We start from the raw sequence: 25278 nt of genomic DNA, 5'->3' as shown, positions 1-25278 counted from the left end.
AACGCTGTTCTTGCAACTCCTGCCTTTCTAAGTCTTTGGATTAGCAGATGTTGGTTCACTGTGTCAAAGGCTGCGTAGATTTTTCTACGTTTCAGAGTAGATTTTCTCAAATAATAGATGCACAAATGTCTCCACGAGTATTCATGCACGCACTTCTTGAAAACTTTTAGGAATTTCCATTTGCAGTTATGTGAAGCCATTTCTGCAAGCGTAATTGTAAACAGTGTAAAACTGGCAGAGTGATAATGACCGCATATTAAAGCAATTGTGTGTCCAGTTACTACAGAGGGAAATACTCTTCTCTATGGAGAAACTCCTTCCTATGCATCCTACCTGCCGGTCACAGGGTGGGACTTTTAAAAACATCTCTACCTTGGGGCAACTCCTCCCCATACAGGTGCACATATTACTTGTGAATAAACCATACAAATTCATGTTTTGTCAATTCCAAACCTGAATTTGCACTCATCAATAAAGACATTTGCAAGTGCATGTGTGCAATGGCTTTATGACGAGGCCCAAGCAGCCCAACTCATGTTTAGTTCATAGCCAGGCTTCTGAAGTTACTGTGCCAGGCCTTCTCTTGAGGCGTCTGAGATTCTCACTTCTCTCCCACTGCATTATGTAAATGGAAGCCTTTAGTGGAGTACAACTCGTTATATTTAGTGATTACCCTCACAAATCTCCAAGGCCTGAGCTTCAGTCGTACAATCGGCTGACACCCAAACATCCAGCTTACATTTTCTCTAAATGCTGAGTGTTAAGAATTGTAGCTTGAAACCGATATGTCTCAAACAAGAAATAGGTCACATATCTTCATTGGCACTCCTTATTTTCTAATATAAATCAGACACTTACAAAATGTAGCAGTAGCACAAGGGCTAAGGCAACCTTTCCTCAATTAATGTTAGCCAATCAGTAAGTCATAAGACCTTGGTGCATGTGGAGTGAAGACCAGTCATTCGTCACCAAACAATGTGAGGCAGTACCTTACATGTATGGATGGAATGCATAGTGCCTGCGTTGATACTGAGAAGTATTGTAAGCAGGGGAAACCCAATCAACCCTTGTAGGCTTGGGCACTGTATGGTTAAAGTCAAGGTGTGCTACAAGGGACATATTTCAACCAATAATTAAACTTAGTCGTGAGTTGTACTAAAGTAACACACTCAAAAGAATCCACAGGATATCAAACTAAATGTGCATATGAAATAAATCAGTGGAAGGGTAACAATAGAACACACAGAGATGGAAGTTTAGAGAGATATATATTTACTCAAAAGGTCGGGAAGACAAAAACATGAAATAAATCCAAGCAATAGTTATGAACAGAGGTAAACAGTAATTTCACTACAATTCATAACAAAAAACATCAACTCCTGGTGGATCAAACAGACAACCAAAATTAATTAATAAAGAGTGGTCGTATGTTAGTGCCTAAGCAACGTGACTGGAGATGATGGACGAAGTGTCGACGTTTCGGTCTAGAGGGCAATCGTCATGTAGACCATCATCAGGACAGAATATTTCATTGCAGAAAATACTACCTTAGAAATGAAGAAACTGTAGCCACATTAATTGGATGACAGTTGGGCACGATATCGCAGTGAAAACTTACAAATGGAGAAACTGTAGCCACATTAATTAGATGATAGTTGGGCACGATATCGAAGTGAAAACTTGAATTTAGAGAAAACGGACCACATCAGTTGGCCAATTCTCAAGAAGCACTTAAATGGAGCAGCGTTGTACACTCGCTTTAAAGACGATTTCACGGGTAGCGTCCTGTATCGGCATGTGAATTCATCGGTGACGGCACTAACCGCAGTACTAAAGGTTTACTAGTGCTGGTAAGAAGGTCCAGAACTCTCAGTTGAAAACACAAGAATTGTAAGTATGTGGGACCTGGCAATATCTATCCCTTTACATCGCTATTAATCTATACCCGTATGGACAATCGAAACATGAGTTCATGATGCCTCTTACCAACATCTCAATGTATCTCATTTCCTGTGGATAAATGCTATTCTCATCGAATGCCACCACATCCACACCACGGTTCTGAAGCAGAAACTCCCAGTAACCAGTTCCCTGAAAAAAAGACAATAAGACCAGCAAATGTTATAACAGTGAAAAAATATACCATCGACGTTCAGAGACATGAGCCGGGATGCCTTCGGAACAACACTCACTTCCTTCAGAAGCTACTTCAAAAAGATAAAAACCTGAATGTCTAGTCGTACTACTAGACAAACATTGGTATAGCCAGTAAGTCTGGCTTTAAAGGAATGCTGTATGATAATGTGAAGCATTACAAGTAGATAGCATGGGAATGGATATATATATTTGTGTGGAAGCAAAGAACTGTAGAATGATAGTGGTGTGGGTTAAACGGTCAGGTGACAGTTTCACTGCTGAGCCAGACCTAAAAATCCATTTAGGTTAATGACTGCCCTCCTTCTATCTGTACTGATGCTAGAAAAAAACTCCATAAGTAATCTAGTTAGCTAAGACACTTTAATAGATTTATAATGTTGTGTGTGCCCTTCAAAGTTCAAGTTTAGGCAGCTGGAGAAATAAATAAAATGATCACCCCCTATGAAGAGGGCAAGCACTTTTTTGTGGAAGCACACACATTCTGCCCAATCAAAACATGTACTCCTAGTTCCAACATGTGGGTGGAGCCTCTCTCCTTATGATTCTCACACAATTGTCTGGGACAGCTGCACCATCAAGCCAGCCCTTAGACATGGAAAAAAAGTGGGTAGAATCTTGTGATAAGAGTTCCAACTAAACACTCTCAAAGCGTTACCTCACTGTTTAAATGACATGGGACATAGGAAGGGAGACAATGTTTTCAAAGATTTCTATTACTCAAAGTATACAGGTGATGGTACACACCTGAATGCACAAGATTGCTAACTACATGCACAGTTCCCGCAAAGTACAGGCACCAAAGGAAACACATCAACAGAGGTAGTTAAACAAGATATATCCACCCACATTCAAGTCCATTGTTTTTTTTCTCACTGTGCCCACACAGAGGGCAAACCATATCTGAATCAACCATGGTTCTGTCCCATAGGAACAGCCCCGCATGAATTGCTAGGCCACGTCCACAATGTTTGGTAAACATATTAAGAGGACCTGTTCCCTAAACTGCTTTGTTCAGGATCCGCTAGGAATTATAGGAGATCGGCAAACCATTAACAATATCGGTTGCGTTACTCATCTAGTAGAACATTCTAGCAGGAAAAAAGGATACCAGTGATCCTAATTTACCTTGACATTTATTTAATTTATTTATTTAAAGAGTTTTATATAGCGCGAACGTGACCCATGGGTATCAGAGCGCTTCACATACAGTTATACATTCTGTAAATATGCGATTCACATAAAAAAAAACATTAAAGCTACTAACTTGCGTGGGGTAGATAAGTCTAGGGTGTCATATACTAGAATAAGATAAACATTATCAATGAATATTACATGAGGTACATAAATGTCGTATATCAAGACGTTACGAGTATAGATACTGTAAACACTTGTCGAGCTAAATATAAACATTCCTCGTTGAGGTGAGGTAGTGTCGGCATAAGTCAATAGAAACTCCTGGCATATGAATAAAGATTTGTATGGGATAGTCAGTATTCCTGTACAGCGCGTTCATCATCGCTCTTTATTAGTGTACTCTTCTTCCCGGCTCAGGGGACTGAGTCTCCTCCAGTTTCTTGGTGACGACTAGGTCAGAAATAACTTATGTCAGGAACTTGCTCATTAGGAAGATCTTAGTTTCCCTTTTGAACCTTGTCGTGTCTGTAATTTTTCTGATACTTGGAGGGAGCGAATTCCATATTCTGGAGGCTGCCCCTGTGAACGCTCTGTCATACGTTTTCTTTTTCCTGAATATAGGAGGTTTCAGCATCAGCATATTAGCGCTCCTTACTGGTCTGTCTCCTCCAGACAGCTCAATCTTCTGGGCCAGGTATTTAGGTGTTTTGAAGTGAAGAGCTTTGTGGGTGACACATGCCATTTTGAAATGGATTCTGGCTTCGTATGGTAGCCAGTTTAATGCTTTTAGATGCGGGGAGATGTGGTCAAATTTCTTCGATCCGGTAATGAGTCTAGCTGCCGCATTGAGGCATGCTTTCAGCGGGGCTGTAGAGATTTTTGGTAGGCTTGCTAGGGATGTGCAACCGTATTCAATCCTTGAGATTACTAACGATTGTGTTGCTAGTTTGAGGTCTGCCGATGCGATGAATGGTTTCATTTTCTTTAGGTAGTTCAAGTGAAAGCGAGCATTCTTTGCCATTGAGTTGATGTGAGCTTTCATGTCTAGGTTCTTGTCTAAAGTGATCCCTAATGATTTCGCTGAGTCCACTAACGTCGGGGTGCAGTTTAGAGCTGTGATCAGATTGGTCCATTCTTTTGCCTCTAGATACTTCTTTGCGGATGCAATTAAAAGGGATTCAGTTTTTTGTGCATTGAGCTTCAGGTGATTACTTGTGAGCCAACTTAAAGTAATTTTCAGTGCTCCATTCATTAACTTTACGTCTTCCAGGGATTCTAACTTTAAGTATACTTGCGTGTTGTCCGCGTACATGTGATAGGCTATGTTAGCTTTTCGTAGGATTTCTGCCAGGGGTTCGACGTACAAATTGAAAAGTGAGGGTGATAGTGTCGATCCTTGGGGGACTCCGATTGAATTCGGGCATGACGAGGATAGCATCTGGTTGACCCAGAATCTTTGTGATCTGTTATGTAGGAATGATTCAAACCATTTCAACACAGTTCCTGACATTCCCATCCTGTTGTGAAGTCTTTCCAACAATTTTTCATGATTTACGGTGTCGAAGGCCGCTGACAGGTCAAGGAGGACTAGTAAACACGTCCTATTGCAGTCAAGGGCCTGTACTGCGTCGTCCACAATGTGCAGGATCGCAGTTTCTGTGCTGTGTCCTGCTCTGAATCCGGATTGACAGTCGTCCAGCAACTTGAACTTTGTGATGTGTTGGCTCAATTGGTTCTGTATGCACTTCTCAATTAGTTTGGCCAGTAGTGGAATATTGGTAACAGGGCGGAAGTTGTTAGGGTCTGCTGGGTCCATTGTAGGTTTCTTGATGATCGGGACAACTTGGCCCGTTTTCAAGCAGTCTGGAAGGATCCCTTGCGATGGGGAGGCGTTGATTATTTTAGTCCATATTGGGACGATGACGTGGTTTACTTTTTGTAGACATTTGACGGGGAGTGGGTCATTGTAGTGGTTATTCGGTTTGATATCCGCCAGAGTTTTGGCGATGGCTGTCTGATCATACCTCTCGAAGGTGTCCCAATGTGCTTTATTTTTCGCTTCGTTGTGGTTGAGTGTAGTTGTGGCGATGGTCAGATCTTGTGGTTTTCCTTGCAGATGTTCTGCAGCCGTCTTGAGCTCTACTTCCAGCTTGGTGGCCTTCTCGGTGAAGAACTTTGAGAATTCTTCACAGCTTAACTTCGTTTTAGTGGTTTCTTGAGCCGATTTTGCTAATTTATTAGATTGCTGCTTTAGAATTTCAAATAGTTTCCGTGGTCTATTTTTGGCGTTGTCTAGTTCCAATCTAATGTATTCTTTTTTGACCCTAAGAATCTTTTTGTTGTATTCGTTTCTGATTTTTCTGAGTGAATTCAGCTCATGTGTTGATGGGTGGTCTCTCCATTTTCTTTCGGCCATTCTTAGTTTCCTTCTATCCTCATTCAGTGATTCGTTAAACCATGGGTTCTTGTCTTTTTCCGAGACTCTTTTCAGTTTTAGTGGCATGGTGGTGTTAACTATGTTTGCTACAGATTTAGTGTAGTGCTCCGTTAGATCATTCACATTCCTCATGTTGTTTGGTAGCTTCAGATCTTTCTCACAATATTCAACTAATTGCTCCATGTTTGGTACTTTCGTATTCCGAATCCACTTTTTTTGTTTGACGGGCTGTGCTTTCTTTTTCCTCTCCTGTGTAGGAATCAGGAAGATAATGGCATGGTGATCCGACCAATCGCACGGCGTGACTGATTGGACAATTATGTTCTTATTTCTAGATAAAATCCAGTCCAGTGTGGCTCCTTTTGCGTGCGTTGGCTGTGTGCAGACTTGGGAAAGGTTTAGTTCATTCAGGAAGTCTTTTAGAGCGATGATCTGTTTATCTTTCATGTCTTCCTTGTGCAAGTTGAAGTCGCCCAGGAATATGTTATTAGACTGAATGTTATTGTTATCAGTTATAATCTCCATCAGTTGATCTATGAAGATTTCATTCTTTCCTGGAGGGTGGTACATAGCGTGCAGGGTGCATCTTTCATTGTTTATTGAATTTATATTAAGACCTAGATATTCATAAGATTCCTGAGGATCTGATTGTATTTGTTTTATTTCAAATTCTGATCGGTGGATGCAGGCTATTCCGCCACCTCTCTTCTTTGGTCTATCTAGCCTCACTATGTTGTAGTGTGGGGGCACTAGTAGATCTATGCAAGGAGAGGATGATTCCGCCAGCCATGTTTCTGTTAGGATTGCTAGGTAAATTTCCTTGTTCATAATGAATGCAGCAATGTTTGACGCGTGTTTTACTGCGGACCGGCAGTTGAGCAGTAAGCATTTCAACTGATTTTTTGTAGCGCTTTCATCTCTCTCCCTCATGTTGGTGGATAACTGGACTTGTTGTAGGTTGTTGAGGTTTGGTTTCCTTAATTTCTGTTTCGAAGTTCTATTAATGTTGATCGGAACTGTTTTGATTTTTTCTCCTCCATCCTGATCTGGCGGCTCGTATGTCTTTAATAATGCAAGTGTTTCTTCTTCTGTTATGTACTTGAGGTTTCTTTCTGGTCTATTATGTCGGTCTGTCAGTGGCATGGACTTCTCCTTCATTTTCCAGATTCTTTCCAGTCTATTATATCGATCTGTCATTGGCATGGACTTCTCTTTCCTTTGTCCTGGTGTTTCCAGCATTAATTCTTGAATACGGTCAACTTTCAATTGTGTAACTGTCGTGATTTCTAGGATTTTTGCTATTGTTTTCATGGTGATCCGGATATCCCGTGCCATGCTGTTAATTTGTGTCTGAGTCTGACTTGTTCCTCTCATGTTCTGGTTTGGTGTATTCACGGTGTTCAGTCTCCTAGTTTCGACTTTATCATTCAGGTAGTCGAGGCTCACGTTAAGTGAATTCCTGGTTATCCTTTGTGTACCGTTCCGGGATGGTGTTGCCTGTATGCTATCTTCTACAACATTTGGCGTATTGATCATCTTTTTTGCACTGTTACAATGCAGGGGCATCTCCAGTGGGTGCAGGTTCTTCTTCTGTGCAATCATTAGTTCTTCTCTACCTTCTTGTTGCGGTGTCATATTCTCCTGAGTTATCGCTAGACCTTTTCTCTCTCCAGAGTCTTTAGCCAGTTTCTTTTCATCATTCCCTAGAGTTACTGGCGTAGTAGCCTGATGTGGCCACGTTTTTTCTTCATTCTGTGTTTGTGCCTTCATAGTGTTAACAGTTAGATCCACTCTTTCTGACCTCTCTGAGGTTTCATTGTTCCGGCCGTCTCCTGTCTCCGTTATGTCATTTAGTCGCTTTCGTTGTTGAAACTGTGAATACTTTTGACCAGATAAGATGGATATTTATTTATATTTATCCCCCAGCACAAGACGAGTTTATCAGATTCCTGCCGAGGGATCTGGGCAGACAGTAGACCTGTCACCATCTCTCTGCCTTCATAAGGACTGGGGAGGGTGAGGGAGGTGCTGACCTGCAGCTGGAGATGCAACAGCAGAGAGAACAGGAGGGGGTTTAAATTGCACACGTGTTGCGAAGGTGCAGGTAATGCCAGACACAGTCTGTGCGTAGAGATTCTAGTGCTGGGAAACCAGTGGTAGCTGACAGTGCGCTATATGAGGCTTTACAATAATAATAATTCAGATCGGTGAGTGCCCCCCCTCGCCGCACCTCACACACATGCACACCCATCAGATCTGCAAATCCAGCGTAAAAAGTATGACTGGGGAAGTGGCGTTCCTCTCACTGGGACAAGAGGCAAGAATGAAAGGGCTGGAGAGAGGTTCAGAGGTGGGAAGAAGAGAGAAAGGGAATTTACGTGGCTTGGAATAGGGGAGAGAGAAGGGTGAATGGGGAAAAGAGGGGTGTCGAGAGGAAAAGTTGAGAGGGGAAGGGAGACGAGAGGAGGGTGAGAGCAGAGAGAAAGAGAGTTAGAGGACGGGGCATGAGTTGGGGGGACTGGAGATATGGCGACTGGGGAGGGAAACTGAAGGCGGGAAATAAGAAAGGAAGGGGACTGCATGCAACTTTTAAAGGAAGTGGGGAGCGAGGGGGGAGAAAGGTGAGGGGGAGAGAAAGGGAGATAGACAGAGGGGCAACGAAGGGAGAAGGGGTGAGGAGAAGTGACTGAATGGAGGAAAAGAGGGGAGAGGCAGAGAGAAAAGACATGAGGCGGGGGGGTAGAAGGAAGATGAATAGGATGAAAACCAACGAGAGAGGGGACATGGGGTAAAGAAGGAGACGTGGGGAACAAAAAAGAGGCGAATGAGAGAGGCTGGCAGAGAGTGGAGGCGACGAACAGTATGATTCGGACAAAAAGTGGATAGAGGGGGGAAGAGCAGGGGGAGGGGGAAACATGGCAGATATTGGGGAGTCGGGAGGGAGCTCTAGAAGAAGGGAAATGGGGAACGGGGAGCGAGGACAAGAAAGAGAGGAGAGGGAGACCGGTGAAGAGAGAGGGAGAGACATTGGGGAAGGAAGGATATGAGGGGAGAGGTTAAAGAGATGGAAAGGAGTAAAGAAGAGAAAAAAGAGATAAAGATGAAAAACGTGTAGAATAGAGAGAAGAGTAACCAAAGGAACAAGCATTGGCATAGCCAATAGGTCTCGCCTTTGGGACCTTATAAGTGTTTATAAGGTCCCAAGTGTTTAGCCATGCAATAGTTGATGTTGTTGTACCAAGGATATTGTGCTGCATAAATAACATGCTTGTTTATGTGTTGAGAAGGAATCAAATCACTCCAAAAAACTAAACGTGAAACTGCAAAGCTCAAAGTTGTACTTTAATATATTTTTTTTATTCTTTCACATTTGTAGGCAATAGTTTTCTAAAAACTACATTTGCTCTGGCTTCAAATTCACATCAGCGCTAACACATTCATAAACGCACAACTGCACCACAGCAACTCGTTCATTCACTAAGAGTCAAACTTTTTTGCAGAACCAATGTTCTAACTTTGGCCTTGTGTTTGTTGCTCAGTTGGTGCCATCTGACACATGGCCTGGGGTAATCTATGTAGAATTAGATTTAGGGGGCTCAATGTTATCAGCCTTTATGCCAGAAATGGGGTGTCTAACGTAGGTTCATGAGAGCTACATCGATGCCTGATTTTCAGGATATGCACTGCCCTGCCAAGTACCACGTATTAGGCGTTAGACTAACGCATTTAGTGCTGGTAGCCGCATCACCACAATTAAATGCATTAGTCAGGCATCTTATAGTGCTCCTGGACCACCTCGCAGAGCGCAAAAGTACGCTGTACTGCAAGCAGAGAGCGCAGCGTGACAGCAAGACTTTGTCATTCTCTGATTACTCTGGGTGCGAGCCGCAGGTAATAATTTAAATTATCAAATCAAATCAAAATCAAATCAGGCATTTGTATAGCGCGCTACTCACCCGGAGGGTCTCAAGGCGCTTGGGGAGGGGGGGTCCGCTACTGCTCGAACAGCCAGGTCTTGAGCTGCCTCCTGAAGGCGAGGTGGTCCTGGGTCCGGCGGAGGTGGGTCGGGAGGGAGTTCCAGGTCTTGGCGGCGAGGTAGGAGAAGGACCTTCCCCCTGTGGTGGCTCTTCGGATGCGGGGGACGGCGGCGAGGGCGTGGCCGGTCTATCGAAGCTAGCGTTTGGGAGCGTAGAAATTGAGGCGGCTGTTGAGGTATCCTGGGCCTTGGTTGTGCAGGGCTTTGTGTGCGTGGGTGAGGAGACGGAAGGTGATTCTCTTGTTGACGGGGAGCCAGTGCAGGTCTCTCAGGTGTCCGGAGATGTGGTTGCGACGGGGGATGTCCAGGATGAGTCTTGCTGAGGCGTTCTGGATCCGCTGAAGGCTCTTCTGGAGTTTGGCGGTGGTTCCGGCGTAGAGGGAGTTGCCGTAGTCCAGTCGGCTGGTGACGAGGGCCTGGGTGACCGTCTTCCTAGTCTCGGTGGGGATCCACCGGAAGATCTTGCGTAGCATGCGTAGGATGTTGAAGCACGACGAGGAGACGGCGTTGACTTGTCTGGTCATGGAGAGGGAGGAGTCCAGGATGAAGCCCAGGTTGCGTGCGTGGTCTGTTGGTTTGGGTGCGCTGCCTAGGGCGGGGAGCCACCAGGAGTCGTCCCAGGCGGAGGGTGAGGATCCCAGGATGAGGACTTCCGTCTTGTCCGAGTTCAGTTTCAGGCGGCTGTTCTTCATCCATTCGGCTACCTCTTTCATCCCTTCGTGTAGGTCGGCTCTGGTGGTGGCGGGGTCGTTGGTGAGGGAGAGGATCAGCTGGGTGTCGTCGGCGTAGGAGATGATGTTGAGGTTGTGCTGGCGTGCGATGGCTGCGAGGGGACTCATGTAGACGTTGAAGAGGTTTGGGCTGAGCGAGGAGCCTTGAGGAACGCCGCAGATGACTTCGGTGGCTTTTGATCTGAACGGGGGGAGGCGGACTCTCTGTGTCCTTCCGGAGAGGAAGGAGATGGTCCACTCCAGTGCCTTGTCCTGGATTCCGACGTTGCTGAGGCGCTGTACTAGGGTACGGTGGCAGACAGTGTCGAAGGCCGCGGAGAGGTCTAGGAGGATGAGGGCCGCTGTTTCTCCGTTGTTGAGCAGAGCTCGGATGTCATCGGTGGCTGCGATCAGGGCGGTCTCGGTGCTGTGGTTGGCCCGGAAGCCAGACTGCGAGGGGTCGAGGGATCCGTTCGTCTCGAGGAAGGCGGCCAGCTGCTTGTTGACGGTCTTCTCGATGACTTTAGCGGGGAACGGGAGCAGCGAGATGGGTCGGTAGTTCTTGAGGTCGGAGGGGTCGGCTGATGGCTTCTTTAGTAGGGCGCTGAGTTCGGCGTGCTTCCAGTTCTCCGGGAAGGTGGCGGTGTTGAAGGAGGTGTTGATGATGTCCCGCAGGTGGGGTGCGATGACAGCGTCGGCCTTGTTGAAGACGTGGTGAGGGCAAGGGTCGGTCGGAGATCCGGAGTGGATGGAGTTCATCGTGCGGACGGTGTCTACGGTGCTGATCGGGGTCCAGGCGCGGAGGGTGGTGGTGGGGGGCGGTGGGTTGGTCGTGGCGTGCGTCGGTTGAGTGCTGAAGCTGTTGTGTATGTCCGCGATCTTGTTGTGGAAGTAGGAGGCGAGGGAGTTGCAGAGGTCTTGCGAAGGGGTGATGTTGTTGTTTCCGGCATTGGGGTTGGAGAGCTCTTTGACGATGTGGAAGAGTTCCTTGCTGTTGTGTGCGTTGTTGTCCAGTCGTTCCTTGAATGCAGTTTTCTTGGTGGTGTGGATCAGTTGGTGGTGTTTTCGGGTGGCGAGCTTGAGGGCAGTCATGTTGTCCGGTGTTGGGTCTCTGCGCCAGGCTTTCTCAAGGGCTCTGCAGTTCTTCTTCGAGTTCTTGAGTTCGTCGGTGAACCATGGGGCTTTCTTGCTGCCGGGTCTGCTAGGCGGGGTCCTCAGAGGGGCGAGGTCGTCTGCGCAGTTGCTGATCCACTTCGTGAGGTTGGTGGCCGCTTGGCTGGGGTTCGTTGTGCTGGTGGGTGGGTTCTTGCTCAGGGAAGTTGCGAGCTGGTCGGCTGTGATCTTGTTCCAGATTCTGCGTGCAACCTTTTGCTGTTGGTGGTGGATTGTGGTCCTTTTGAAGCTGAAGTGGACGCAGCTGTGGTCCGCCCAGTGGAGTCCGGTGGCGTGGCTGAAGGCGATGTCCTTGCTGGATGATTATCAAACACAATGAGGCCTAAGTAGTAAATAGGGGCTGGGTGGGCCAGCCCGGGGCTTCAGCCAAGGCCACCCACTCAGAGTATATTTACATACAGTCAATTTCAATGGAACTCATCTACGCAGTCATTGGTTATTCTGAAAATATATCTGGCCTTTCTGGATCTTTGCTGGACACTCTGGATTAGATACTTAAAATACAAATTGTCAAATTAACAGAATTAGGCATAAACACTAATAGCCACAAATAAAACAAAGCTGCTCAGGTAACTAAAAATCTTCTGCATAATTAGAAAGGTGGGAAGTGGGATAAATGTGCAAGAAGGATTGATTAGAACTACTATTGATAATATAGGAAGTTATAAGCGAGTGTAAAGGTGGTAGCCTACCGCCCTCTTCAGGAGATCAATTGTTTTTTGTGGCTTTCTCTAGAGTCATTACAGAACAGACTTATATTTATTTGAACTGATGCCTTTACAAAATAGGGAAGGGAATGTTCACTCTAAAATCGTTGATTGATACTATTTTCACAGATTTCTCCCAACAGAACAGAATATCCTAATTGTCCACTCTCCATAATGAATAGTGCACAGGGACATGCAGAAGAGAATGGTAAAGAGAATATATTGTCTGTTTGGTAGCGCAAAAAGGTCCGGATTCAATTGTGTTAATTTGTAGTATGTGTAGCAACATCTCAGACATATGGGGGAGGTACGTTTTAGAGCCTGCATGAAACAAGTGTCTGTGTGGAGTGCCTCCGTTTCCCGAAATGAAACTTTAGCAGATTTCTACATCCTTGAGGAGATGACTAGGTAACATTGCACAATATTTCTAGTTTCTTTTTTTCTCTATACATAGTCAGTCATTGATTAATCAGCATATACCCTGTGCTCAGAGAAACCTATTCTGGCTTTAGAAGCAACTACAACAATTTTCAGAAAATTGTTAGGGTATATGTAACATCTTGTGCCTTTTGCCCTATTAAGGTGGAAGGGGTTTTCTGGAGTTATGGGATTACTTTATCATAAATTCGTCGGTTGACTTGGGGTAGATGGTTGTGGTCTGAAGCAGCAGCTGTTGCTTTTAGTACTTCCTCCTATAAAGGATATTTACTTACCGATCAGGCTGGTCTTTGGCTTTAACGGTATCATATAAACATGAAAAGACAGAGATTCATTTTCCGAACCTTCATTCACTATATGTGAAAACAAGTAGGAATATCTAATTGCTGAAGCAGATACATCGGATTACCCATTCCAGTTTAAAATTAAAAACGTAAAAAAACAAAGTTTTAAAAGATGGAGCCATTATACAAAAGCCATTAAGATATGTGAGCTGCATATATTCCTAACCAAACATTTGCCAGTCTTGTATAATGCGGATTTATAAAAAATGAATGAGAATAGGATTACAAATCAATTTATAGCTACAAATATTCGGCACATTGAGGAGCCATTTAATGAAGACGGCCTGGTAGTGTTTGAAGGAATGCAAATGAAACAGGCAATCTAAAAAACAAGATTCTTACAATATCAGCAAATGAGACTAAGGTCTCAATACGGACACTTTTCTGGTAAAATAAATGTGATGATTGGGGTGGGGGATACTTTATAAAACGGCTGTTGCTAGGCTTCTTACTGACTCACAAAAACTGCCTAAAAGATGGCGTTCTCAAATAAATGGACATATCTGAAGCAGACATTAGAACTGCCTTCAAAACTATTTATAAGATAGAGAGGTTAAAACCCCAGCCATACAACAAATTGCCATGTAATTTTAGCATTTTCATAAAGCACACAATTTGTATGGTAAAGACCTCATGGCACTGAATAGACCTGAAAATAAGTAATTGTCTGATATTTTTAATGTTGGATGGGGTGTGTGTCTAGAGTATGTGCTTGCCCTTTTGTTATTTATTTTATATATAAATAACCTCAGCTCGGATCTTATAAATAGAACCACTGATGTCCCCATGGTAAACGGTACATCCATTCCAGTACTTTTATATGTGGATGATGCTGTATTTTATGGCCCGCACCCCGAAAGCCTTATGTATTTTTGTTAATTCCTTTGTGGATTTGATGGAGAAATTGGATCTAAAGACTAATTTCTCTAAATCGTTTACTATGTCTTGCGGCCGAAAGCACATACGATCTTCACCCATCACTGTAGGGCCGAAAATGTTACTGCACACCAGCACTTTTACAGATCTAGGGATTGAATTTAGCACTTCCAGTTCATGGACATCCCAAATCGTGCAGAATAGAATAAAACTTTCGAAGGCAGTAGGTTCCCTCCTTAGCTTACCATCATCACCAGGAGGGAGGGCCCGGGTCTCATTGCTACAAATATATTCTGCTCAGTGTGCACCTATTGTTACTTATGAGGCAGGAGTATGGGGCTTTAGTGACCCGCAGCCACTGCAAATGGAGGAAAGTCGTTTTTGCAGGCATTTATTAATGGTACCTGAATCAACCTCACATTTTATTTGCCAAAAGGAGTTAGCATTAAATTATTTATGTGACCATTCCTCCTGAGCTGTTGTGGCTCTCTGTTATGAGCATTGTGGAAGCCTCACTCACTAGAAAGATACTTTTTGACTGCCTGGCCTGTGACTAAATGCTCTCTATTCGTTGACTGTCCTACACTAAAAAAAGTCACTGAAAGAGACTGGTGTAAGGTTTGCTGCTTCTGAGTCAGCTACAGGTGCGATACCCAGCAGAAAGCAAGCAAAGGCCCTGTTAGAAAAATTGCAAGGCATCAGGTTGCATGAGGAATCATAGAAACCCACTATTGGGGATTACTTACTTGCTAATTTCGGTGCTATGCCAACTGATTACCTGATGAATAGAACCGAGAGTTGGATGCGCTCGCTTCTATTTGAATTAGAGCAGGGACCCTCAAATATTCCCTCTGCTTCTCGCGAGGTTTCCAGCACTACTTGAGCTCACGAGTTTGCCCATGCAATAATGTATCTAAGCAAACTAGGATTCATTTTAATTTCTTCTGTGGTTACTATCAATTATTTACGAGAATGTATTTAATACCTTTCTTAAGGCTTGGAAATTATCATAAATACAAGCTTTTAGGTGTCTGCAAGATTTAACGGACAATGAAACCAGTTATTGCATACGTTTGTTGCTGAAGGCAGCCGTACTTTCAAGAAACACTATGCAATTCTTGTACTTTTTAAAACTATTTACCTATGCATGGAATGCTTTTACTCAAGTTCTATATGATACATGTTGGTCGCCGTTGATGTTCATTTTTTTTGTTGTTGCATGAATTTTAAACTACTTATATTACGGGTCTCCCTGCTGATTAAAGATGTTTTGATTGATTGACCTGAAAATAAGTGAGTTGCAATGAGATGGAATGCTACACACAATTGATCCTGGCCGAGAACAGATGTGTTTAAAGTGTCTGCCTGAAGACTGACTAGTCCTCAGTAGTCTCTGGCAAGGAAACAAAGTAGAAACTTGATGCTGGAACTGAAAAGTCCTGCTTCTGCCTTCCTATGCCTGTGCCTTTTGAAAATTCAGGATTACCAGCCATTATTAGTAGCCCTAAGGTACCACATACATTTCTTGCACTGGGATTGGAGTACTCCACTGGGGTTAACCATTGAGACGGTCATGCACAAAGCCTTTAAATACATTTCTTTCATCATTTTAAAATGTCAAAAGGCACAGCAGGTGGGCCAAAGGGTCTGACAGCGGTGATGTGTTCCAGCTGCTACATGGGAAGGGAGGTAGGTCCAGGGCATAATGCAGAAAGATCTAAGCTGCATGTCCTTTTACCAGGGAACCAGTGCATAGAGGCAATGGATGCAGTTTTGTGGACTTGTTCCTGGAGTCTCAGCAAGAGATGGGACACAGAACTCTAGACCAGTGGTTCTTAACCTGTGGTCCAGGGACCCCTCTTGGGTCAGCAAAGCTAACTCTCAACTGCTTGGAAAGATAAATGATATTAAACAGATTAATAAGATGTATATAAATAAAGATGCAAAATATAAAATTATACAACATTCTGTAAATGTTAAGAAATTTGAAATTGGAAGCTAAAAAGTTATTTAGGATCCTCAGATTGATTTGTAGGAGTAATGCAAGTGTTTCAAACAGAATAGTCTGGGCAATGAATGGCCTCAATTGAATTTAGAAAAGTGTCAACCTTCCAATTAAAATTAAAATGTTGATTTTTATATTTGTTTGTGAATTAAATTACATACTTCATAATTTGTGTATTTGTTCGATGAATGTTTGATTCTGTATTTTTTGTGAATTTTTTTGCAGTTCAAATCATGCTAGGCTGGGATATCCAGCTTCCACTAATGACTCAGTGGGGGTCCCCGGGTTCCACAGAAGTCAAAAGGTTAAGAACCCTTACTTTAGACCCTGTGGGGCCTCAGAAAGATGCACAGTAGGGGACCTAAGATGTTAGTGGAGTCATGCTTGTGACTTTGGGTCTGATTTAGAGGAGCACAGTTATGGGACTTCTACAAACAATGGTAGAATTAATGTCCACTCTCCTCTGATTGCCTGTGACCTATCATGAGGCAGAAAGTAGTCTTCTGGTTAGCTGCACCTCACTTGACTCCACTACCATAAATGATGCCTAATCAGTAGCCCAATATTTGGTGGCTGTCCCACCACTATGCGAAGCCACAGCAACTTCAGCTAAGATTGCATTGAATGCATGCCGATGTTTCACAATGTGCTCAGCCAAGTGTCCCTGACATGGTGGAAGAACGGTACCAGCATGTCTTGGACACTTGTAAGGATGTTCATGGCAATGTATCGCCACTTTAAGAATACATTTTTTAGTACTCACCTATGCTGATGGAAATTCCAACATGCCGAACAGACAAAGCTGGAATTCCTTGCACTCAGTTTCTCCCTTAAGGTGGCTCTGGCAATGGAAGTCACCGTGTGGGATATATTCTGTTGTCAAGGGCCCATCTTAACATAAAACATTCCTCCTCCAATGTGGTGCATATGATATTTCTACCAGACAGGCAGTAGGCATGGCCACTGAAAATAGTCCAACTTGTCCACTTTCTTTTAGGAAGGTCAAGTAGGCCATTATTGTTTTAAGGTGACGTACATAAAAGAAACAAATACTGGCATCTAGGTTGACCTGAAGTGTTAAAGTGAGTTCAGAATGAGGCATAAACCAAGGATCATGACCTTGGCATTGGGCATGGAATGGACGAGCCAGTGACAAGACAAGGGGCAAAGGGAGAGTCCAGAGGAGCACAGTGGTTGAGGACCAGGGCTGTAGCATTTCAGTGTTCCCCGACTTGCCAGAATCCATCTGTGGGTGGCCTGCACACACAGGGGATGTGGTAGTGTGCACATTGTTATCTATCTATCCACATAATGGGAATGGACCTTGCAAGGTTGTACTACCTGTAAATCTAGATGAGCCTCTAAAAGCAGATCATCAAAATTCCATGCCTTTGGCTATTACAAATAGCATACAGAATATTTCTTTCAGATCTTGGCTAAATGTAAAAACTATCTTTGACTGTTTTTGTTTGCTAAAATATTAGGTATGTAAAAAGTATTAAGTGCAGAGGTCAAAGTGGGTAGGATCAGAGGGGCAAGAGGTGCCCATACTTTTTTGATGTATGAAAAATCATTCCCCTACTCTCTGTAAAAAGACAACCGTCCTAGGACGGTTAATTTCGATAGCTGAAATGCTTCAGCTGAAGTGTCAGTACAGTCGCTTGAATTGTGAAACCAAAGCCAAGGCAGACAGCTAAACAAGCCTTCCTGCCAGGGTGCCTGCTTGCCTGAAAGAAATGTGAATGTCCACACCGAGTTAATCTGCACATGTAAAGGGTAAACTGCAAATTTGAAAAATGATTGGGAGTTGATACTGGCTTTAATTGATCAAATCACTGAAAGCATTGTGATGACTAAGATTTATTCTTTTCAGTGGTAGTGGTAGAGTTAACAACTAAGTTGTGAAGGGTGTGCTTTTAATTGTAATTGTATTTATATAGAGCTTACTACCCCATACGAGGTGTTGAAGGGACAGATATGTAAAAAACAATTTGCATTACATACAGTCTGGGTAATACTAAAATCTATATTTTGGAAGCATCATTTTATCTTAAACCTTTTTGCACATTTTGTATCAGTCTCTTTTATACTGTGTGTAATATGGCAGCTCTCAAGGTTTTACCTCTTGCTAAGGTAGTCACTACAAATAGTCAGCCTAGAACATGATGAATTTTACCATGGTTTGCACTTTCTACAAAAATAAAAGAAAGTCTTTCATTACACCACTGTTTATAGAAGAGTACCTTGCACAAGCCTGTTTAGTACTTTTCTTTTACTAATTGTTCTTACCTGATGAGCTGATCTATTTTTAACATCGTTTTTTCTTCCATTTGGATTTGTCTGTATGAGAAAAGTGCCTTATGCTTATACTGTGTGTAATACAAGTTTAACATAATGACTTACATATTCACAGGGCTTTCTATCAGAGGCTGCGACCTCCTAGCACAAAAATACACAAGTCACTATTCTCCATTGCTCCAACCAAAATGTGATTCTGAGGCTCTCTGGCTACACACAGACCTTCAGTGCATTAACTAATTGAGGTTTCATAAGATACTATAGAGCATTTCCCACTGAGTAAAAACGTTTTAAAACATTGTTTTCATTTAAGCTGCACGACATTTTATATGTTGACACCGGATGGTGAAAGACCAAAACACGTCCAGAATATTTTTTTTTTTTTAGCCACACCTTTGGCCCCGCCCCCATTGCATGCAGGATCACAGTTCTCATACTTTTCTTTTAACGCACTTCGATCGCAGATTTGGTGGATATTATTTTGGGTCAGCCATGGAACTTAAGAAACAGTAGAAACTCACAGCTCCTGCAGACACCAGTGGAAGGCCCAGATCTGAGATGAGCTGTAGCGCCTCGGGGCTGGGCACGGAGAAGGCGAAGAGGATCTGAAGGCGCTGGCAGCTGAAGTCATCATCCAGGCCCCGGAGGAGGCGGATCAGCTCCTTCCTCCTGGGTGCTGGCAGCTCGGGGTCGCAGAACCGGTGGGCATCGCCAGGGAGGTGCTCCATGGTCTGCCGGTACAGCTGGTAATACAGGTTCTGCCCGCAGTGCTTCCGGTCCTCTAGGGACTGCCAGCGAAGGGGGTCAGCTGCCTCGGCCATGCCCTGCAGCCCCTCCGCCCACCTGGCGCAGCCCTGAGAGTATACTGCCGTCCTGTGCAAAGCAGAGTTCATTAGCAGTAAGCATTATCCACCCTTATAAAAAATATGTTTTATTAAGCAAATGTGTATAATCAGCAAACTGTTGATTAAAAAATTGACAACAATCTCGTTTACTTTTTTGTAGCCTGATTCTAAAAGTTTGCAGGTCATTGCATTTTAAAAATAATTTCTGAACAATCACAGCCTAATTTACTCAATCATCTTGCTGCAGCAAATAATACCTTTTCAGTGAGCGATCTTCCTAACGTCAAGCAGTGTTGGACGCATCGAATCCAGTACAGGTGACTGCATTCCTGACCCTTCAGAGCCTGGTACACCTTGTACCGCCTTGCACAACACACGCGCCTCCACAGCTACTAAAGTGAAACCAAAACAGGAAACCAGGCAAGGCGTCTACGAGGAGGAATGAGACCTCACGGGGAACAAGAGGAGCCACATACCTTGCAGATCTGCGGTTCTATACCACCATCTGCCGACCATATCGAGTACTGCGGAAATTGCAAGCACATTTCTGCGGCTTGCATCAATAGGCTGGGGAGCTACATGTGAGATGTCTTTAACGAACCTTTTAGGTACCCTGGAGCTGATGTAAGAATGTTCAAGATGGAGTGCACGCTGTGTCAACATGTTTCCAAAAAATAAGGATGATCCCTCAAAAAGAACATACAGCAGCCTTAAGACTAAAATAACTAGCATGTGTGTCATGTTAAATGAAAAAGTATTGGCAAAGCCTACAGGTCTCGCCTATGCGAGAGCTATTGACTTTGACAAAGTATGTTAACCATTATCTACAGCAGCGTGGCTGTGCAGCATGGCTAAACGTTAGAAAAAAAATGTTATGCGTTATAGCACTATTTTCTAATGGCGTGTGAGGGGGCAGCACGTACAATAGGAGGGTGGGAGCGAACATACAAAAGGGATGACAGGAGTGTGGGAGAGAAGTGGGAAAGAATATCACAAACAATGCTGTTATATTCTGCAGATTGTTTGATGCCACTGCTAAAAACTGTAAAAAGCATGCACATTCAGTGCCAGATAACGACATAAACCCAGATAGAAGGTATTTCAGATCCCATCAGACCATGAGGCTCTAAAGGTAGGCGAGCCACCAAATGAATGAGGAAAGCAGAGCCGAAACAAGGGCCTGGCTCGGTTCTTAGAGACCATACACGAGCCGAGCCCTTACAATATGTGTTATGTGAATCATACAACAAACCACCTAAATTCGATAAAGTCTCTTCAAAGTTAAAAAAAAGTATATGTATTTAACAGGTGGAAGCTTTGACATTAGTAGGGCACTGTATAACACTGCACTGAGAAGTACTTATTAAAAGTGCTAGTATTGTACAACTGATAGTCTAAACTTATATTTTAATGTGCTTTCATACATGATAATGAAGAAAAAACAGTTTTGGTGAAATAAAGTATTTGCCAAAGATCACACAATTTAAGCAGCAAAGCTGCGATTTATCCAGATTTTCTAGTTTCACTCAGTACAAATCAGCCAGTAAATAAGTATCTTTTTTATCTTTCATTAAGTTTTTAAAAAAAACATATTTTTATTGATTTTACATAACAAACCAAGCCAGGAGACATTAGCTGGTATCGCTTGCATGACAGCATATTAGTTCCCATAGGGAAGTTAAGTGCAATCAAAGAAATAGTGTAACGTGCCTCATAATCAACCACATCATTAATCAACATTGGCAATAACATGTAGCCATATCTCAACACCTATTGTCCGTCATTGTACAATATGTTCTTGTTTCTAATGAACATGCAATGGGGCATATCCTACAGTAATAATAATCCCTGGTAACCTAACACTAAAACTAACAACTATGTTCACCCAACCCCCCCCCGCCCCTACAGACTCTGCCAGGAACTCCCACAACTGAATGACCCCCAGCAATACACTATATTCATGTACTTCCCATGAAATTTTGTATGCACAAGTATCGCCTAATTTGCAAGATACTTCAGTAAGGGGCTCAAGTGAGCTTGTAATAATTCTGTCAATATGCTTGTACATCTATTGCTATACATTCTTCCAACATAGCATTCCATTCCATGGAGATGGGTCTTTTACGCGATCCCCTGTGTTCTTCCCTTTTTAGCTCAGCACCTTCTGTTCTACCCGATCTAATCATTTCATTGTACCATTCTAGTACTGATGGCTGCTTAGCGGTCTTCCACCTCATAGTAATGTTTCGCTTAGCTAGGATTAGGGCCAGATTAGCAAATTTATTAATAGGGCCTCCCTTCTTTCCTCTTGGTCCCAACCCCAATAGGCAATATTCTAGTGAGTCATTGTTTCGCATCGGGGCTACGTCATTTAGTATTTTATACGCTGCTGACCAATATTGTCTTAATCTGGGGCAACTCCACAAAATATGTATCAACTCCGCATTCGCTGAGTGGCAACGGGGACAACTATCTGCTATGTCTGGAAACATGGAATTCAGCCTGTGTGGAGTCAAATAGGCCCTCTGGATAATCATGAGCTGTATAAATTAAAATATAGGGTTCCTGGAAACTTTCCTTGGATATTCCAACAGTGTATCCCATTTTTTATCGGTAAGTGCACAACCTACGTCCATGGTCCATGGTCCATTTGTCACGGAAGGGCTGAAGTGACACCACTCTAACCGTGGGAATCCCTCGGTATAGCCATATTGTCAAATGGCTACAGTTTCCCATCAAATACTGCATATTGAGTAGAGCGTGTGTTAATGGTTTTGTACCCTCTGGGACCCAAGTGGTGTGGATGAAGCGAGAAATGTTTGCATGCAGAAGGAACAGTGTATTAGGCACCCCATGTTCTGGTACAAATGCATCATGTGTCATCAGGGCACCGTCCGCGTAGAAAAAAATGCCCACTGTGTTCACTCCCGTGTCCCCAAGCCAATATTCTTATATTTGTAACAGTTCCTAACTGGGAAGGGTTTCCCAAAAGGGGAATATTAGGGGCATAATGGGCCATTATTTTCGTGTACCGTAAAGCACTTCTCCAGTACAGTAATGCAACTCTAAGTAAGTGGGGCACGGTTTGAGGAATCTTGCTAGGTATAAAGAGTGTATGCAAACCTCCGCGTTCCCACGTTTGTCGAGTCATAGACATCTCTTGTACGTTACGGCCTGCAATCCAGTATGCCAGCCATTGTAATTGGCTTGCATAACAATAAGCTTTCATTCTGCCTTGTTTCATGTCCAATTGTAGTTTCACGAGTCCAATTCGCCTGCGACCCGTCCCCCATATCAATTATATCAATAGGGATTCTAATCATTTAAATACCTGCGCTGGGATGATCATGGGTAAATTAGTGAAGTAGTATAATAACCTAGGAAGCACCACCATTTTGACAATGGCTACCCTACCCGCCACCGATAGGGGCAGGGAGGTCCAGAATTTTATTTGGGGATTGAGCTCAGCTATAGCGCAGTTTAAGTTTCCGTCTAAAATATCCACTGTTTCTCTGTATATCTGAATTCCCAGATATTTGAAGGTAACAGGTGCTGGCTGAAACGTCCAATTACCAAAGAGTATAGGGACTTTACGTGTCGCATCTTTGGAGTAATAGGCATAGGACTTGTTCACATTTGGAGAGACCTGAAAGCCTTTGGAATGTATCAAAAATAGTAGGTATGGGTTTATAGTCCTCATCTAGGTTCTTGAGATATAATATTAAATCATCCGCATACGCTGAGATGAAATGTATAGTAGTTCCCATTGTTATCCCATTGCGTCACGCCAGATTTCGGAGATTATGCAGGAGAGGCTCTAAAGCCAAGTTAAATAATGAGGGTGACAGCGGGCAACCTTGTACCGCGCGCTATGCTATATTGCTGCGAAATATGTGCTCTTGTACGTGCGCGCGACATGGGGTTTGTGTACAGTAGCCCCACCCAATTTACATATTCTTCCAGTATGCCAAATCTCGAAAGAGTGTATAGCATGTATTGCCAGTGTAGGGAGTCAAAGGCTTGATGTATTGCCAGTGTGTGAGTCATTACTTGGTGCAATCTCCTGATATTAAGAGCCGTACATCTGCCTGGTACAAAGCCGCATTGGTCAATGTGTACCAATTGTGGAATAAACTGACAAAGTCTATTAGCTAATAGCTAATAAAATAACATACTAAAGATTTAGTACTGTACTATCTCTGCCTGGTTTTAGGAGAGAGACCGCTGTTGCTTGCAACGTGGGAAGGGGAAGTGTACCAGTATCAAATGAGGCTTGATACAACCGCTGTAAGTGAGGAGCCAGTAAGTACGAGTATGTTGCATAAATATTCGATGGGCAGGCCATCACTACCTGGTGCTTTATTACGAGGCAGAGCTTTTATCGCCCCTTTCATTTCCATGCTAGTAACTGGCTTCTTTAGGTCCACCTTTTGGTCATTTAATAATTGCGGGCGTTGAAGATCGTCAAAAAAGGTCTCCAAATCTGCATCATCAAATTCTGTCTGCTTCCCGTATAACTTCTCGTAGTAATTTTTAAAGGCAATGTTTATTTCTAATTGGATACCAGCAGTGTCACCTTTCATGTTTTGTATTTCTAGAATCGGGAAAACCGACGGGGCGTCTTTAATAATTTTAGCAAAAAGTGGGCCTGCTCTATATCCACTGTTGCATGCTGTTTGGCCCCGCCCACTGTGTGAACCGTCTTCCCGCCATTTACCCACTATGATGGACAGCTCACTCCAGGGACCCCTGCGCCCTGCGGCACGATGGTATAGTAACACACACATGGTCACTAAAGACAACTCTTCTGGCACTTTACGCAGCTGTAGTGTAGGAAAAGCACTATACATTTACCCAAAGAGGTAGCACTTACTGATTAGCCAGTAGAAGTACAGAAAGTACTTCTACTGGCTAATCAGTAAGTGCTATTTGTGCAAAACTGCAAATCTGCGAGTTCGCGAATTGTTTCGCGAACTCGCGGATTATTTTGCAATTTCACGTGAATTTGCGGACCGCAAATCCGCAAAATTCACCCATACTTACTTTTAATGCTGTCTCTAAAACATCTAAACATGGGAATAAAATGAGAATTTTCATGTACAATTCAAATGGGAAGCAACTTGCCCTCTTTGCATTTTTACTAATGGGGAGTTAGATGTTATGGGTTAGAGGTGGGCGAGCCAACAAATTTACAGGGTGAGCAGAGCCAAAGTCGAGCAAAGGGTCTGGCTCAGATCTTAGAGCCTGTGTACATGCCGAACCCTGAAACTATTTGTTATGGCAATCGTTCAACAAGCATCACTTAAAATATTATAGTCTCTTTAGCATTCAAAAAGTGTATTTCTCTAACATGTGGAAGCTTTGACATCAATAGGGCGCATTATATCTCTGCACTGAGAAGTACTTACTAAAAGTGATAGTTTTGTACAACTGGGGCCAAATTACAGAAAGTGCCCCTGGGGCCAACAGGCATGTGCAGCTGTTTTGTGTGCACTCAGAGCACTTTCACATTACAGAAGCGGCAGCAGACGCATGTGGGTCCCCTAATGTAATACAGATAGTGTTGGCACACATGTAGTGCCAGGGCATTTACTGTAATATGGCACCCTTTCCCATTTTGCCCATGGCGCACCTATTAAAAGGTGCGCGGTGGTGCAAACAGGGAAATGTCACTGTATATGTAATACTACCCCTGGTAGTTTGAACTCACATATTTGAGAGTGCTTTCATACACAATAATGTAGAAAAAAAGTGTTTGGGCAAAATAATGTATTTGACTAAGATGACACAATTATCACAGGTTTTTATACAGGTCTTCTGGTTTCACTTTGTAAAAATTAGCCATTAAATGGGTATCTATTTGTATTTCCTTATGTTATTGCTTTGTTTTTATGTCTTAGTGCATTGTTCTGCAGTTTTTAAAATATAGCACAAACTCAACCCAAAGGTATTGGAACACTTTACATGAGCACCAGTTACACAACACAAGGTCACATGTATTATTTATAGGCATAGGGAGATTAAGTAATTTGCCCTCAATCACAGGAAGTTGAGCCCCAGTTCCACAGTCAGTAGTTCTGACTGTAATGCTACATCCTGGGGAGAGTGAGGGAGGCAG

General features: G+C 43.3%; 1 protein-coding gene across 2 annotated transcripts in view; it reads right to left on the bottom strand.

The window, feature by feature from the left end:
• The window catches only part of LOC144824537 (uncharacterized), a 61342-nt gene extending 41764 nt beyond the window's left edge, over nt 1-19578 (bottom strand). Inside the window, exons 1-3 of one of the 2 annotated variants that reach the window (XM_078683595.1) lie at nt 19418-19578; nt 18837-19188; nt 1987-2091 (exon numbers count right to left, since the gene is read on the bottom strand). In XM_078683595.1, coding sequence (XP_078539721.1) covers nt 1987-2091; nt 18837-19136 — 405 coding nt within the window. In that variant the 5' untranslated portion in view covers nt 19137-19188; nt 19418-19578. The remainder of the gene's footprint in view (nt 1-1986; nt 2092-18836; nt 19189-19417) is intronic. The other variant, XM_078683596.1, reaches the window with a different exon arrangement.
• Nucleotides 19579-25278: the final 5700 nt, after the last annotated feature.

Source organism: Lissotriton helveticus, chromosome 3_1 (assembly GCF_964261635.1).
Source record: "Lissotriton helveticus chromosome 3_1, aLisHel1.1, whole genome shotgun sequence".
Lineage (NCBI taxonomy): Eukaryota > Metazoa > Chordata > Amphibia > Caudata > Salamandridae > Lissotriton > Lissotriton helveticus.
The sequence above is the reverse complement of the archived record's forward strand: the minus strand, read 5'-3'. Positions and strand labels throughout refer to the sequence as shown.